General features: G+C 62.7%; 1 protein-coding gene across 6 annotated transcripts in view; it reads right to left on the minus strand.

Annotated features, from left to right (window-relative positions):
- Nucleotides 1-15432, minus strand: part of DPP9 (dipeptidyl peptidase 9) — a 40327-nt gene that overhangs the window by 16191 nt on the left and 8704 nt on the right. For all 6 annotated transcript variants that reach the window (XM_081791318.1, XM_078443566.2, XM_078443565.2 and 3 more), the window contains 9 exons: nt 10997-11109; nt 9812-9985; nt 9561-9729; nt 8717-8830; nt 5097-5225; nt 3952-4013; nt 2450-2550; nt 633-810; nt 283-445 (listed from right to left, as the gene is read on the minus strand). In XM_081791318.1, the coding sequence (XP_081647444.1) occupies nt 283-445; nt 633-810; nt 2450-2550; nt 3952-4013; nt 5097-5225; nt 8717-8830; nt 9561-9729; nt 9812-9985; nt 10997-11109 (1203 nt within the window). The remainder of the gene's footprint in view (nt 1-282; nt 446-632; nt 811-2449; nt 2551-3951; nt 4014-5096; nt 5226-8716; nt 8831-9560; nt 9730-9811; nt 9986-10996; nt 11110-15432) is intronic.

The raw sequence follows: 15432 nt of genomic DNA on the forward strand, positions 1-15432 counted from the left end.
TGTAAATGAATGAGCGCGGCCGTGTGCCAATAAAACTTTATTTGCAAAAACGGGCAGTGGGCCGGATTTGATCTGTGGCCGTGGTGTGCCCGCCCCTGGTGTGAGAAGGGCCTGGCACGTGGTCGGCGCTGGGTACACGCTACCGACCGAGAACCCCTGCCAGACCGCCCCTGCCAGACCGCGAAAGACGTTCCAGAGAGGCTGGCTTTCTGACTCCTCCCAGCCCCGCCCCTTCGCGGACCGCTCACGCTCACGGGGCGGGGTCAGTCGGGCCTTGCTCACCTTCCCCGGGGCTGAAGGGCTCACTCCAGTCGTAGCCTCCGGGCTTTAGGATGGCGGTGACCTTGTACAAGTGGCAGAAGCCGGTCTTGCACTCGTTGGCACGGAGGAAGCAGAGCTCGCCCTCTCCCTCGGACTGGGGGAACGGGTAGAAGATGTCGTGAACCTGTCCGGGCAGAAGGCGGAACGTGCGTCAGGAGGCGGGCCGCCGCCGCGTGGCCAGGCGTCCGTCCGTCCGTCCGTGGGAGGCGAACTCGGCCTGCTGCCCCGCCCCCGCCCCGGCCCCAGCCCCGCCCAGCCGGGGATCTGGGGGCCCGGGCGGGGCGCAACACCCGGCGTCTCCCCACGCTTACGTTGATCCACACGTCGGTGACCTCCTCGTACACCACGTGCGGCTGGACATTCCTGGGCACCGCTCTGGCCAAGGCCACCCGCTCCTGCTCATCCTCGGTGGCGGGGATGAACAGGGCCGGGGGGAGGAGGACGAGCTGGAGCCGCTGCTGGGGCCGGTCCAGGAACATAGCCCAGGCACTGAGGGGGCGACAAGAGAGAGCGGCCGGAGGCCTCAGGGCCCAGCGGGGGAAGCCGGGTGACAGACGCCTCCCTTTCCGAACGCGTGGCGTCACAACCACCCTTCCTCTGGCGGCCTGGCCTACACTCGACCGAGTAACCCCGTAGCACACAAAGGCTTCTCGTTAGCACAGGCCCTCCGGAGAAGATGGGGGGGGGGGGGGGGGCGGCGACAGGACTCTAACTCAACCATTCTGGAAACATCGCGTGTCATTAGGACTCAGAGCAGCGTTTCGAAGACGTCTCATTCACTACCCTTTATTTCCTGTTTTGCTCTGAATGGACATTGTACTTTAGTGTGTGTGTGTGTGTTAAAAAATTGTTCATCCTGTCAAACAACCTGAGTCCTTAAGGACTTGGGATAGAGGCAGGCAAACGGCAACTTAAAAAAGACAAAATCCCGTTGGAGGTGGGGACACCTGGCTGGCTCAGTCGGTGGAGGGGCCGTGAATTCGAGCCCCGCGTTGGTGTAGGTATCGCTTAAAAATCACGTTTGGGAGCTACTCTATCATTATGTTCTGTCCTCAAAACAACTGTTTTGAAATAAAACTTCTCAAAACTGGGGGGAAAAAAGTTCTCTGTACCTTTTCTTTTTTAACGCTGATTTATTTTTGAGACAGAGCACAAGTGGGGGAGGGGCAGAGAGAGGAGACACCGAATCCGAAGCAGGCTCCAGGCTCCAGGCTCCAGGGTCGGAGCTGTCGGCACAAAGCGCGACACGGGGCTCGAACCCACAGGCCGCGAGATCATGACCTGAGCCGAAGTCGGATGCTTAACGGACTATAAGCCACCTAGGTGCCTTATGTTTTTGTTTTTTATTTTATTTTATTTTAATTTTATTTAAAAAACTTTTTTTAATGTTTATTTTTGACAGAGAGAGAGAGAGACAGAGACAAGCAGGGGAGGAGGAGCAGAGACAGGGAGACACAGAATCCCAAGCAGGCTCCAGGCTCCGAGCTGTCAGCACAGAGCCCGACACGGGGCTTGAACCCATGATGCTTAACCTCCTGAGCCATCCAGGTGCCCCTCTACCTTCCCCGACTGTAAACGGACAATGTGTTCTAAACGGAGATGTCGGTACCGTAAGTAGAGAAGCTGAGTCTCAACACGGAACGACAACAACTAAAACCAAAGAGCGATGCCACAGGGACAGGAGATTCCAGCCAGAGCCTGCCGCCCGCCAAAGGCCCGGCACCTCGGTCCAGGCTGCCTCTGTGATACAGGGGCCGGCAAGTGAATATTCCAGCCTCGTGCGCCACACAGTTCCTTTCGAAAGCAGCCCGTCAACCCCGCCAACGTGGCGTGAAAGCAGCTGCGGACGATCTGTACACCAGCAAGTGTGGCCCCGTGACCATAAAACTTTATTCCTGGACGCTGAAATGTGGATTTCATATCGTTTCCGTGTGTGAGGAGGTATTCTTCTTTGGATTTTCTGACTTCTAAGTGTTTAGAAAGCACGAAGGCCGCTCTTGGCTCGCGGGCCATACAGAAACTGACATCGGGCTGCCTGGCCTGCGTGCGGTGGCCCGGGGCCTGGCTCCAGAGACTTGCCCTTGATGTGGCCGCAGGGTCACGAGGTGAGTGACGAGGCAACACTCACTATTTGCCGTCCCGGGTCCACCCGGCCCTGGCGATGTACTCCACCCTGGGGAAGAGCGTGCTGAAGGGTTGTGCCAGCTCCTTCTCTTGGGTCGCCACGATCTAAGGGGAGAGCAGACTCAGGTCACACTTGGGCCCGACCACATGGTGCCTGGGAGGAGATGGCCGCTGCTGGGGGTGGGGTGGGGGGATACCGTGTCCCCCAAATCCCTATCTCGGGGTCCTGGCTCCCAGTGCCTCAGAAAGGGCCTTATTCGGAAGCGGGGCGGCTACAGTGTCATTAGTTAAGGTGGTGCTAGAATAGGGTAGCCCCCTTTCGTGAGGGGGATGTGAGGACTCAGCTGCCAGGCAGAGGACACCTTGTGACAGAAGGCAGGACGAGGCGAGGAGCGGGGCCGGGAACAGACCCCCTCACGGCCGCAGAAGGAGCCGGACTGCCCACACCTTGCTATCAGACGTTTAGGCTCCAGAGCCAGGAGGCAACATGCTTCTGTGGTCCGAGCCCCCGGCATGTGGGGCTCTGTCAGGACAGCCCGTTGGCAGGAAAGCGAGGGCTCTGGCCTGGGCTGTCACCACAGAGCCAGGCAGCCTTGGGCGACACAACGTCCAGCTGCCGCGGCTTCCCGGAGGCTAACGGGGCCGGCGCTCGGCGGTTCCGGAGGATGGGCCGAGAACCACGTTGCTGGCAGGGGCTCAGTGAAGCCACCTAACGTCAGGTCTGTGTAAGATCTGCCAGAACGTTCTGGTACGGAGTGTAGAAAGGAGGTTTTGGTCAGGGTCTGATCATTCCGAAACCAAAACCTAACCCCCGATCGTGAAAATAAGCACATTTTATCTTACGCCTTTTGGGAAACCTCACACAAAAAGTCATTCCAGCACAAACGTCCCAGAGCTTCCTCAGCTTGAGTACTCTGACCTCTGACCTGGGGGGGGGGTGGGAGGTGGTTTCCGTCTGACCTGGCATCCCCTCAGCCCTTCTCGGTTATAGCCTCTCCTGCCCTCCCGGCTGCGGGGTCCTGAGCGAGTGCTCCCGGGGTGATAAGGACGCTTGTTGTCGATACTGACCCCGGGGTGACAGAGAGAAGCGTCTGGAGCACTGACCATCCCGGCGAAGTTATAGGTGAGGACCTGCCCAAATGCCAGGGACGGGGAGTGGCCGGGGCGGAGCTCTAGTCCCCTGGACGACTACCCAACGGAGCTTTCTGCTCTGGAGACTGTTCTGGAAGCTCTTGTGGGACCTTCTGCTCAAGGGCCGCTCCTCAGCATCGCCTCCTCACACCCCAGGACCACCCAGAGGCAGATGAGGCTGGGCCACCACTCATTTTCGAGACCGAGGCGGGGTGACAGGGCGCTACGGAGGCAGTGCCTTTTCGGGTTCGCGTGCCCCTGGAAAGGGGGCAAGCGGCCTGCTGATGTCGCCCAACTGTCCCCCCATCTCCACCACCTACCCCGGCCCCACCCCTCCTCACCCAGCTCCCCCCCGGGCACCCTGGCCACGCTCACCTTGCCCTGACTATCGGTCTGAAACTCGGCCAGCTTCAGGGCGATCTTGGGATTCTTGCTGCCTGCAGAAATGAAAGGGAGGTGAGGCCGGCAGGTGTCGCCCGTGAGGGCCGAGAGCAGGTGACTGGGGTGGAGGTTGTGGGGTGATGCCCTAGGAAGGTGACAAAGCCAGCGTGGGAGGGAGGGGCAGGAAGGGACCAGGTATCCAAAGGTCTCTCCGTGGGCACGTCAACGCTCTGGTCCGGGCACAAAGTCCCTCGGGCAGGCCTTTCTGACTCTGGCCCTGGACCTTGTTCCGTGACAACCGTCTTTACCATTTAAGAACGCAGGCCAGACCCCGTGCTGGGTGGGAAGGCGGGTCGTGGGGGGACAAACGTAAAGAACATGCCTCCCTGCCTTTGGAGAGCCTGAGAGTTGGTCGCAAAGACAGGGCACGTCCACAATAAGACCGTCAACGATGCGGACAGGTGACACGTGTCCCCCGTGCCTCAGCTGGGCCCCGAGCTGTCGGGAGGCACGTGGCTTACTGGCCGGGATGGCCAAATGGCACTCGCCACAGACAGGTGCGGGTCAGGCTCCAGCCCCACCTACGATCAGTCCCCACCGTGGCCTGCACGGTGCTCGCCCCGGGACGGGCAGCCCCTCCGAGGCTCAGCTTCCCACCCGTGCAGCGGGGCAGGAGGAGGGCCGACCTTTCCCACTTGCACCAGGGACTGGAAGTATCCCTGCAAGGCCCTGTCGGGTGGAGCACATAGTAGGCGCTTCCCACACGCTTCCCAGGGGACCAAAAACAGGCCGAACCCGGCCTGCAACGTATTTTCAATTAGCTCGCCAAGCATTTTTAAATAATTCGAGGAGCGTTTAAGAAGCAGGCGGTTTCTTGGAGCCATCTGGATTCCTGGCCTCCTCGAGAAACAGGGCAAACTCGAGCCTGCATTCTCACGGGGTGCCAAGGATCTGACGCGCCCTCGGATGGGGCCGCACCCCCAGGCCCCCCCCCTCTCGCACCGTCTCCCCGGGGCCCCGAGGTCACCGATAGTGGCACCGGCCCCGCTGCCGCTGTCGAGCCCGGCCTGCCCCTCTGGGTCCTGGTTGGTGCACGCCTGCCCTGCTGGGCAGCCCGGGGCACTGCCCAGTGCCCTCACCTGTCCTGGGGTATCGGTAGGAGTCCGTCTTCCTTTCTTCTAGCGCGGGAGAGGGCACGTGAATAATTTCCACCTCAGACTCGTCAACTTCCTCATACAGGATCCGCAGCGTCTTACAGCCTTCCGGACCTGGAAGGGGCAGGGGGAGCTGCTGGGGGCGCCAGGCGTCCCTGCTGTCACCCCACCTTCTGCCGCACAGAAAGGGGACCCAGCTCTACCACGGCAGGGCCCGGATAAGAGCCTGAGACCCCGGGCTAGAAGCCTGGCCCTGCTGTTTACTGTAACCGTTACATCTCATGCCAGGGCCTCAGTGTTCTCACCTGCGCCACGGGAAGAACTGAGCCGTTCCTAGGAGATGGCATGAGAGGTGGCCCTATGTGGTGTTATGGGGCCGAACTGAAATCCCGTGTGGGGAGCCCCCAGCACCTCAGAATGGGGCTGTAATTTGGGGACAGGGTGTTAGAGAGATGATGAGTTTGAGAGGAGGTCATCAGAGTGGCCCGATCCAATCTGACTGGTGTCCTCATTAACAAGACATGAGGGCACAGACACGCAGAGGGACGACCACGTGAGGACACGGGGAGAAGACGGCCGTCTGCACACCGAGGAGAGCGGCCCCAGGAGGAAGCAGCCCCGGGGACGCCTGATGGTCGACCTCCCGCCTCCGGGACCAGGACGGTAAATGCTTATTGTTGAGCCGCCGTGTCTGGGGGGCTTGCTTCTGGCGGCCCCAGGGAGTAACACGCGGGGCTCGGCTCAAGAAGGCTCGGGATAAGCATCGTGAGAAGTGCGTGAATCCCCGAGCGGTGGCCGCTTGGAAAGGAACGCGGCACGGGCAGTGCTGACCTCACGGGAGGGAGCCCACGGCTGCTGCTTCCTCCTGAGGCTGCCGAAAAGGGTCCCCATCTGCAGCGTCCTATGGCCCCACCGGAGACTCGCCCCAGATGGAGCAGGGGTGCCTCCAGAACCAGCGGCCCAGTCCCACCCGGTCTGCAGGGGGGGAGAGGGCACAGGAGGGGTGAGCCGCTGGCCTGAGGCCATACGGGGTGGGACTGGCCGCACCGCAGCCCGAACCCCTGCCTCAGACTTCTGCGTCCACCTGCCCCGCACGAAGGACTCCTGAGCCCCAGACCCCGACAGCCAGGAAGAATACTCTCGGGTTGCTGTGGCCGAGGAAAAGCGCCATCCCTTCACGCGAGACAGCACAGGAGGTGACCCCGGGTGTGGGGTCTGGGAGGGGGCTACCCCAGATGGCTGACGGCCACGGAGTTGGGGGGGGGGTCTTCCTCGAAGGGGTTTCTGAGCCGGCACCAGCACGCCAGAGAAAGGACCTCTGAGATCATCTAGACCAGCGGACCCCAACCAAGGGCCGTTCTGTGTGCCCAGGAGTCGGTCACCTGAGCTGGTCAGAGCCCGAGGAACACCTCAGGTCAGGGATGCTGTTCAACACCTCACAGTGCTCAGGACGGCCCCCAGCACAGAGGATGAGCCAGCCCCGAAGTCCAGAGTGCCGACGGGGAGAGATCCGGTTCGTGGCCAAGGACCCCATCTTACTGACCGGGACGCTTCAGGCCTGCAGACAGCCACAGGCTGAAAGAGCTGACCCCGGACCCTAGCTCCAGAGGCACGGGCCCCGGGGCTACACGCCGCACGGCAGCGCGCTGAGGAGCCCGGCCCAGGTGGAAGGAGAGGTCACGGCGCTGTCCCCTGTAACCTGCGACCCGGCCTGAGTCTCGGGCAGCACCAGGCAGCCTCAGGTGCCCCTCTGATGGGGCGACCCCTCCTGTTCCTGGGAGCCAACTTAAACATATCGTGCCGGCTTCTTTGTATCACAGGATTTAGTGTCTTGCTTCTGTTGATGGCAGGACCATAAAGTCTTCTTTCAAGTTAATTTAAGGACAAGGTGAGTTGAACTAGAGGCAAGAGCGAACAGGAGACGGGGCTCTGACGGCAGACGGCCGGAGCCCGGGGCCGGGACGTGAGCACCGCTGAAGCTCACAGGGGTACGAAGGCCACGGAGAAATCAATTAGCAGCACAAGAGGGTCTGATGCTACCGGCACGTTCCAGAAACAAGTCCCCCACCCAGAGCAGATGGATCTTGCTTGACCGAACACTGGAGGGGACAAGATACCCCCGCACTACGGGGACAAAGACACAGAGATACAAAAGGACCCACTGATCTGGCTTCTTCCACAAAGAGGAAATCCATCAAGATCGAAGCCGTGTGTAGCTTCCGCTCAGCTCTCTTATAGCTGGAATTTTCTCTGTGGCAGGATTCAGGATCCTCGGGCCTGCTGACATTTGGGGCTGGATCACTCCTTGTGGGAGAGAGCCGTCCTGGCCACTGTAGGGCGCAGAGCAGCACCCGTGGCTCCTGCCTGCTCGGTACCAGTAGCCACCCAGTCGTGACAACCACAGATGTCCCCAGACGTCACCTGGGGTCTCCTGGGAGCAGAATCGTCCCTGGCTAAGAGCCACTGAGAAACTCCCAGATCAGAAAGTGTATATAAAAATGTTCAGGGGCGCCTGGGTGGCTCAGTTGGTTAAGCGTCCGACTTCGGCTCAGGTCATGATCTCACGGTTCGTGGGTTCGAGCCCCGTGTCGGGCTCTGTGCTGACGTCTCAGAGCCTGGAGCCATTTCAGAGTCTGTGTCTCCCTGTGTCTCTGCCCCTTCCCTGCTTGCTCTCTGTCTCTATCTCAAAAATAATAAACATTAAAAAAATTTAAAAAGGGGCGCCTGGGTGGCTCAGTCGGTTAAGCGTCCGACTTCAGCTCAGGTCACGATCTCACGGTACGTGAGTTCGAGCCCCGCGTCGGGCTCTGGGCCGATGGCTCAGAGCCTGGAGCCTGCTTCCGATTCTGTGTCTCCCTCTCTCTCTGCCCCTCCCCCGTTCATGCTCTCTCTCTGTCTCAAAAATAAATAAACGTTAAAAAAAAAAAAAAATTTAAAAAAAAAAAAAAAATTTAAAAAAAAATGTTCGCCATAGCACCGTTTACAATAAAAAGCGAAACCCAAACCAAACACCGGCAACAGCCAAAGTGTCGGTAGGTGTGGAACCGGTTAAACACGCCGTGGCCCATCGTCACCCCAGGGACAGTTAGTCATCAGAGTCCTCTATGTCCTGACTGCAACCGACAGAAAGTTCGTACCCCCGAATTCAAATGTCAAATCCTACCCGGAGGCGCGGGTAGGGGGAGGTGGGGCCTCCGGGAGGGGATTAAGTCAGGAGGGCGGGAGCCCCGGGAATGAGACGAGCGTGTCCTCCCGACAGAGGCCCAGCGAACGCCCCGCCCTTCTGCCCTGTGAGCACGCGGGGAGAGGACAGTGGTCGTGAGCCAGGAGGCAGGTTCTCAACAGACGCCGTATCTGCTGGCGCCCCGGCCTCGGACGGCTCGCCCCCAGAACCCGGAGGAAAAGACGTCTGTTGTTCCCCAGCCCCCCGGGCCTGTGGGGTCCTGTCAGAGCGGCCTGAACGGCTTGCGACACGACTATCGACGCAAAAGGCTCTGCGGTTTGTTTCAAGCGAAAAGAGCCGAGGGCAGAGAAGCAGGCAGACCGTGGCTCCGCTACCAGAAGGGACGCGCGGGAAGCGCTTTGGCAAACGCGAGGGCGCCTACCCTCCCCGGAGGCGGCAGGGCACCACCAGTAGCCGGTGAAGCGGTCGAATTCTTCCTGGATGACGAAGGTGGCCACGCCCGCAGACCTGGGGTCATCGAGGACACTGGGTGAGCCTGGACAGGGAGAGAGCCGCACGCGGTGAGGAGCCCAGCGCACAGCCGGCCTCCGCCCCCAAGCGCCGCGCACACTCGAGGCTGAAACATCCCACGGCTGAGGGCGTCCGGAGCGCGGAGGGGTTGACCCGCAGCCCTGGCCCCTGCCGCGCAATGCCAGGAGCGTCCTTAAGCAGCCACCACAGCTAACGGTGTCTCCGGACGCGGCCGGCGTCCGTGCCGCCCGGGCTAAGCTTCAGGTTTAGGGAGAGAGCGCTGGGGCTGCGGGCAGGAAGGGCCGTGTGACCGGAGCCCCTGACTGGGGCAGAGCTCCACACGACATGCAGGAGAAGGAGGTCACTTCTGGGGAGCAGGGGGGTGAGGGAGAACTCAGGGAGCACGTGAGACCTGAGCCCGACTCGGAGGAGACGGACGGGAACTGGGCGGGGGGGGGGGAGGGTTCGCGTGAGCAGAGGCAGAACAAGGACCTGGTGGGGGGAGAGGCCACCCCGGCTGACTCACACAGAGAAAACTATGGACCAGGCAGCTGGACTCCCCGTGAGGCCGGGGCAGAGCCACGCAGGACACACGGGCGGGGGAACCGGGACAGCAGGGTCCGAGAAGGCGCCCGGTGGTCGGGGGTAACGGGAGTGGGAACGGGGGCCTTTCTGGGAGCTGCGCTGGGGGCCGGAGCGGCCGTCCACCCGAGCACCCACCCGGGACAGGAGCGCGGCCCCCTGCGTGGCCTCACCTCTATGGCAGAAGGTCAGCCGCCGCTCCTCGCCCGTCTCGATGTTGGCCACCCACAGGTCATTGTTGTTGATGAAGGAGAAGAAGGCGGGGTCGGCAGGGCAGATCTTGGGGTCCATGCGGGGCCCGGTGCACTGGGTCTTGATTTCCAGGGGCTTCATGGGGGACACCTGGGGACACAGAGGTCTGGCTCAGGGGGACGGGAGGTTGCCCGGCCACCCGCCCTGCCCCCAGCCAGTGACCAGGGCTCACCATGAAGCCGTTCTTGCCCCCGTCCCGACAGTGGAAGAGGCTGTTGCTGGCCTGGAAGAGGAAGAGGCCGCTCTCGCTGTGGAAGTCGTAGGAGGTGATGCCAAAGACCCCCAGGCGCTTCCGTTCCCGAAGGAGCTCTTCCTCCCGAGAGTAGACTCCGTGGTGGGGAGTGGCCTGGGGACACACACGGACGGGCCCGCGTCAGCAGCCAGAGAGAACTTTCTGCTGAGCACAGCTGTCCGGCGCAGCTCCCCAACCAGGAGGCCAGAGCGGCCCGAGCCCGGGGGCCATGAGGTGCCCAGGCGGGCTCGGCAACAGGGCTGGTGGACAGGCTCCGGGCTCACCCGAGGCTTCCTCCCCTCTGGGCCCGTCTCTGGGCTCGCCTGCGCCCACATCTGCCCAGAGGTCCTCTCTGAGGCAGACGGGGCTCTCCCCTAGCCCCCGGCACGGGCGGCTACCCAGGGTACTCTCCCCTGCTCCCCAGCGCCAATGCCGCAGACGCCCTCCCTCCTGCCCTGAGCACCATCCCATCCAACCAGAGCTTTGGGGGAACCCTCCCTCCACCACACGCCTCTGCTTTCTGCACGGGGCGGGGGAGCGGGGCAAATTCAGGACCACCTGGCCACCCAAACACCCAACCCGGAGGGGTCTGGGCGCGCGGCTGCCCCGAGGAGAACTCTGAACACGACGGGGCAACGTTCCCGGCAAGAAATGCGTTTTTGAAAAGCAGAACCCAGAGTGCAACGACCGCCCCCCGCCCCCCCCCGCCCCCTGCACGCCCCGCCTGGTGGGCCTGGGGCAGAAGTGAGGGCGGTCACACGGCTGTGGAGAAACACACGATGTCCCTCCGCCCAGCACCTCGTGCTGCCACGACCACAAAGAAATCAACACAAACCACGGCAAAAGGCACCCCCGTCCCTCGCCGGCCCTCTTCTCCCTAGGTGAGCCGACTTTGGATGCGGTTAAGTACTAGCCAAGTCTCCCCTGCAGGAACCAGGTTGGTTCCAAGTCTTTGTGAGGCGTGGAAAAGGAACTTCTGGTAAAGAGCGCTCATCAGGGCCCGCACTGGGGCTGGAGCACAGCGGGCAGGGGGGCCTGCACCTGTCTCCCTCGCCCTGGGTGGGGGTGGCGGGGTGGAGGGGGGCCCAGGGCAGCGCCAGCCGGAGCCCCGCAGCACGGGCTCACCTGGAAATGATCCAGCATCTGCTTCCAGGACAGGAGCAACAGAGCCTCCTTCCGGACCTTCCTGGGGATCTCGGAGTAGAGGAGGGAGTTCTCGCGGCTGCCATAAGGCATCCCTTGGGGAGAAGAGAGAAAAACCAGAATGGGTGACCTTGCCCAGGGCGAGGAGAGGGCCTGGGGCAAGGGCCGGCCTCAGCGGTGAAGCTGGCTCCCCTGGCTCCCCGCGGCTGGCTCCTCTCCGACCTCCCCCCGCCCCGGGCAGCCCTCCCCACAGATGCTCCGGCCCCAGGTTCGAGCCCATTAGCAACAGTAATGGGATCTTTCACATCGGAGAGGTTTGGACAGACGCCTTGTGCTAAGTTACCGAAGGACTAGCACGCAAGAGAACAAAAGGGGTCGGGGAAACCCAGCTCTCAACAGGCGAGGCTCGGGGCTCGGGTGTCTGTTCCCGTCAAAGGCTTCTGCGGAGGCCAAGGACCAATCCAGGGTCGGAGAAAGAGCAAACGTAGGAAGGGAGCCGGGGACCGTGCACCCCACCAGCACCCCTCCCCTCAGCTCCACTGGGCCCCCACCCACTCGACACCAGGAGTGCCTGGGTGGGGACAGCCACAGATGCCCCCAGATGCCCCCCACTGATCTAATCTGAGCCTGTCTGCAAGAGGACAGTAGCCGCCTGGTGAGGACTCCGTGTGGCCGAAACGAGCCGGACACAGAAGGCGCGTCACGCGGTGTCCCCGATGGGTCGCTCGGAGGGACGTGGGCTCTTCGCCAGTGAAGCCGCTGTTTCTCGTGTTCTTGCCTCTTGGCTGCGTCTTACTGTCAGAGGGGCGGTCGTGTTCTTAGTGGCAAACGAAGCAACAGCCTCTCTTCTAACCCGCAGCGTCTTCAAGTCAACGGATGACGGCAGGGCTGTTGTTAACGGGCTACAACGCCGGGCCCCTCTCGGTCCCGTGCCCTCCAGGGGGAAGACTCCACGTGGCGGGGGTGGCCTCTTCGGGGACCTCACGTACGCGCTCTCGCCTCTACGAGCGGGGGACGGGGAGGCCCCGCGCTCGGCGCCTCTGGGGCCAGAGCCCGACAGATAACGTCTGTTCTCGTCACGACTCTCTTTACGGGCAGCTGGTTCATGTGGCAATCCACGAGGGCTTTCCACTTCCGACGAACGTGGCACGGGAAGCTCAGTTAGCAACGGAAGAACGTATCTCAGGAGGAAAGGTTTCAAGGGCAACCTTAGGAAGCTCACGCTGAGAAAACGCAAAGGTGATGTAGACGTGCGCCTGGGCCACACCCACGGTTTCACGGCCAAGGCCCCTCGACACTGTGCCGTCTGCCTCTCATCCCCAGCTCGAGGCACAGGCGTGACGCCGCCCCCCACCCCCCGGGGCGTCCTTCCTTCTCAAGTTCATGTGACAGGTGGGGACAGACAGGTGGGGACAAGAATCTCACGGTGCATGACCCCATTTCCGTGCAACGTCCAGGACAGGCAACCCCAGAGAGACAGGAAGCAGACTCATGGTTGCCAGGAGCCGGGGGCGGGAGGGGAGCGAGAGCTAATGGGTCCAGAGTTTCTTTCTGGGGTGACGGAAACGTTCTGGAATTAGACGGTGGGGGTTGCACAATGCTGTGAGTGCGCTAAAAGCCAGAGGTGCCCACCTTTAGAAGGGCGAGTTTTAGGCTCTGTGGGTGACACCTCGTTAAGAAGAGCCGCGCGGGAGCCGCGTGGAGGGCTGGGAGGAAGCAGCCGGCAGCCCGAGCTCCGGACCCCTGTCCTCGGGGCTCAGCGGGAGAGCCAGAGGCTTCCCAACAGGAAGTCAACAGAACGGCCTTGCCAAGGACACCGGAGCCACCTCCTCCGCCCAGCGCATTAGTAAGTGACGGCACCAAATGGCACAGAGCAGCACATTCCCTGCGGCGCCCTGGCACCTGTGACGGTGATGTCACACGCTGGGCGTGTAAGCCCGGGGTCTGATTTCTGCTGCCCCTGCCCCTCCCCTGCCTCCCCCCTTGCCAGCTCCACCCCACCTCTGGGGACAGCACCCCAGCCCACAAAATCCACCGGGGTGGCAGGTGGCCCAGATGTGCACAAGCACCATCTTCGGGCACTGTGGCCTCAGGAGCCAGCGTGATGGGCATGTGACCCGCACTGGGCCCGGGCTCTCCTCAGGTCACGAGGACACAAGAGGCCCCCTCCCCCCGCGGAGGGACTCCCAGAGTGGTCACGGGCCCTGCGTCGTCCTCTGTCCTACAGGAGACGCCCACCTGCAGGGGGACGAGCCGACCAACCCCCGCGGAGCCGGAGAGGCTGCGGTCCGAGCCCTGGAACCCGACCGCCACCATCGTCGGCCCCGGAAGCCGGCACATTCCCTCCTCTGCTGATTTTCTTCGCGCCGGACCTCATCCGTCGTGTGCATCCGACAGAGCCCTCCCTGAGGCCCCGGTGACGGCGAGGCCGGCGCTCACTCAGGGGGGAGGGGCTCCCAGGGCAAGCACGCCGGCATGGCCCTCGGAGGCCCCTTCTGTTCCATCCACAAACACGGCTGGCTGCAGCGTTCCTGGGGCCAGACCAGCACAATGACCTATCACGAAAGTACTCGGGGGCTCCAGGGGGGCGTGCCCCAAGAACCTGGACACGAAGTGAGCTTCGGGGCACCCCGAAGGTACTGAGTGATGCAGACGGATGACCTCAAAGGTGAGCTACGTCACCCCAAAAGAGCAGGATGGCTCGGAGATGTCCGGGGAAGGTTCTGGGGTCTCCGCCAAGTCCACAGCCCTTGTCTAGGGCCGTCTGTCCCCTACCTGCCGTGGTGGCAGGCGTCCTACGGACTGCAGGGACCCACTCACCGCAGCCCCAGACACACGCACGGGCCGCAGACAAGACATCTGACCTACGTCGAACGGACCTAGTTCCCGCTCCCAGAAATTCCGAGAGCTCGTCCATCTGTGCGGGTGGCCGGAACCTGAGATGGGTCACCCTGGGCGCGTGGCGGTGGAAGGCAGGTGTCCAGTGGGGGCGGATGTGTGGAGCAGAGCGTGTGCGGTGCAGACGCCTGGGCCCCTCGCAGCTCCTGGTTCCCAGGGCCACGGCCTGAGGCCCGGGGTGGGGGCTCCCCGGCACACCCGAGTCCTTCCTGTGAGGTGCCCTTGGTGGTTCAAACCAGCTCAGGGGGTTTCCATCCCTTTCGGCAGCTCTGCGGTTGGCTGAACAGTGGCCCCCAAATGCCCAGGTCCTGATCCCCAGACCCTGTGAGTATGTCACCTTCTGCGGCAAGAGGGAACCTGCAGAGGGGATGCAGTTAAGGGTCTGGAGTTGGGGAGAAGCCTGGATTACCCGGGTGGGCCCTAAATGGAATCACGTGCCCTCATAAGGGAGACAGAGGCAGACCTCAGACACAAGGTAGAGGAGGAGGCCCTGTGCCCCGGCGGCCACACCTGAACTCGGAAGGGGCAAGGAACGGGTCCTCCCCCACAGCCTCTGCAGGAAGCGTGGCGCGGCCCGCGGACACCTTGACTTTGGCCCGGAGAGACGGAGTTCGGACTTCTGGTCTCCAGAACCGCGACAGAATACGTTTCTGTTTGTTTTAAGCCACTGAGTCAGCGGTGATTTGCGACAGCGGGAGCCCCACGAAACTCATACACGTATCCGGTCCAGGACGGCAGCCTGACCTTGAGGCGGCGAGGGCTGGAAAACCGAGCTGGGGGCCGCGGAACCACAGGGAAGAGAGAAGCAGCGGCCGCCACAGTCCACGTGTCCCGGCCACCTCTGACCCCGAGAGCCACGCCCCCTGATGAACGTCGCCCGAAGCACGCCCAATCCTCGTCTCTCCCAGGCCCGAGCTGGCATCCCTTCTCTGTAAAGGGCCACGCGGTGCAGATTTTCAGCGGCGGCGGGGGGCACACGGCTTCTGCCGCTCGGGAGCGGCCGCGGAGGGGACAGAGACGAATGGGGGCGGCTGAGGCCCAGCACAACCAGATCTCCAAAACACACGGCGGTCGCTTGCTGAGCTCTGTTCCCGATCCCTCCTCTTCCAACCCCGTGCTCACCAAACCACCAACGTGCTTTCCACACACGTCTGTCTCTACGAAGGGGTGCTGCACCGAGTCTGCGGAGGGCAGAGCCACCCGGCGTCCAGTCGCTGCCGTGGCTCTCGGCGGGGGTCAGCCGCAGGCAGAGGACGCCCCTCGCTGACCGGCGCGTGCCACCCCTCACGCCAACGCTGACCGAGGGCCCGGCCGGGGCCAGCATCGTCCCACAGGGGCCGTGGGTCCTTAGAGGACGGTCAGGCCCTGAACGTCGAGTCGAGGACCGAGGCTGAACACCTGCCCCGGGTCACCAATCGTGGGCCGTTGCTGCTTCCCCGGGGGCACGCCCGGCCCTGTTGCCGCAGGGGCCCCGCGAGACCTTCGGGCAAAGCAAGGCAACGTCCGCTTGCTCAGTAGAC

This window comes from Panthera onca, chromosome A2 (genome assembly GCF_046562875.1).
Source record: "Panthera onca isolate mPanOnc1 chromosome A2, mPanOnc1 haplotype 2, whole genome shotgun sequence".
NCBI classification, from domain to species: domain Eukaryota; kingdom Metazoa; phylum Chordata; class Mammalia; order Carnivora; family Felidae; genus Panthera; species Panthera onca.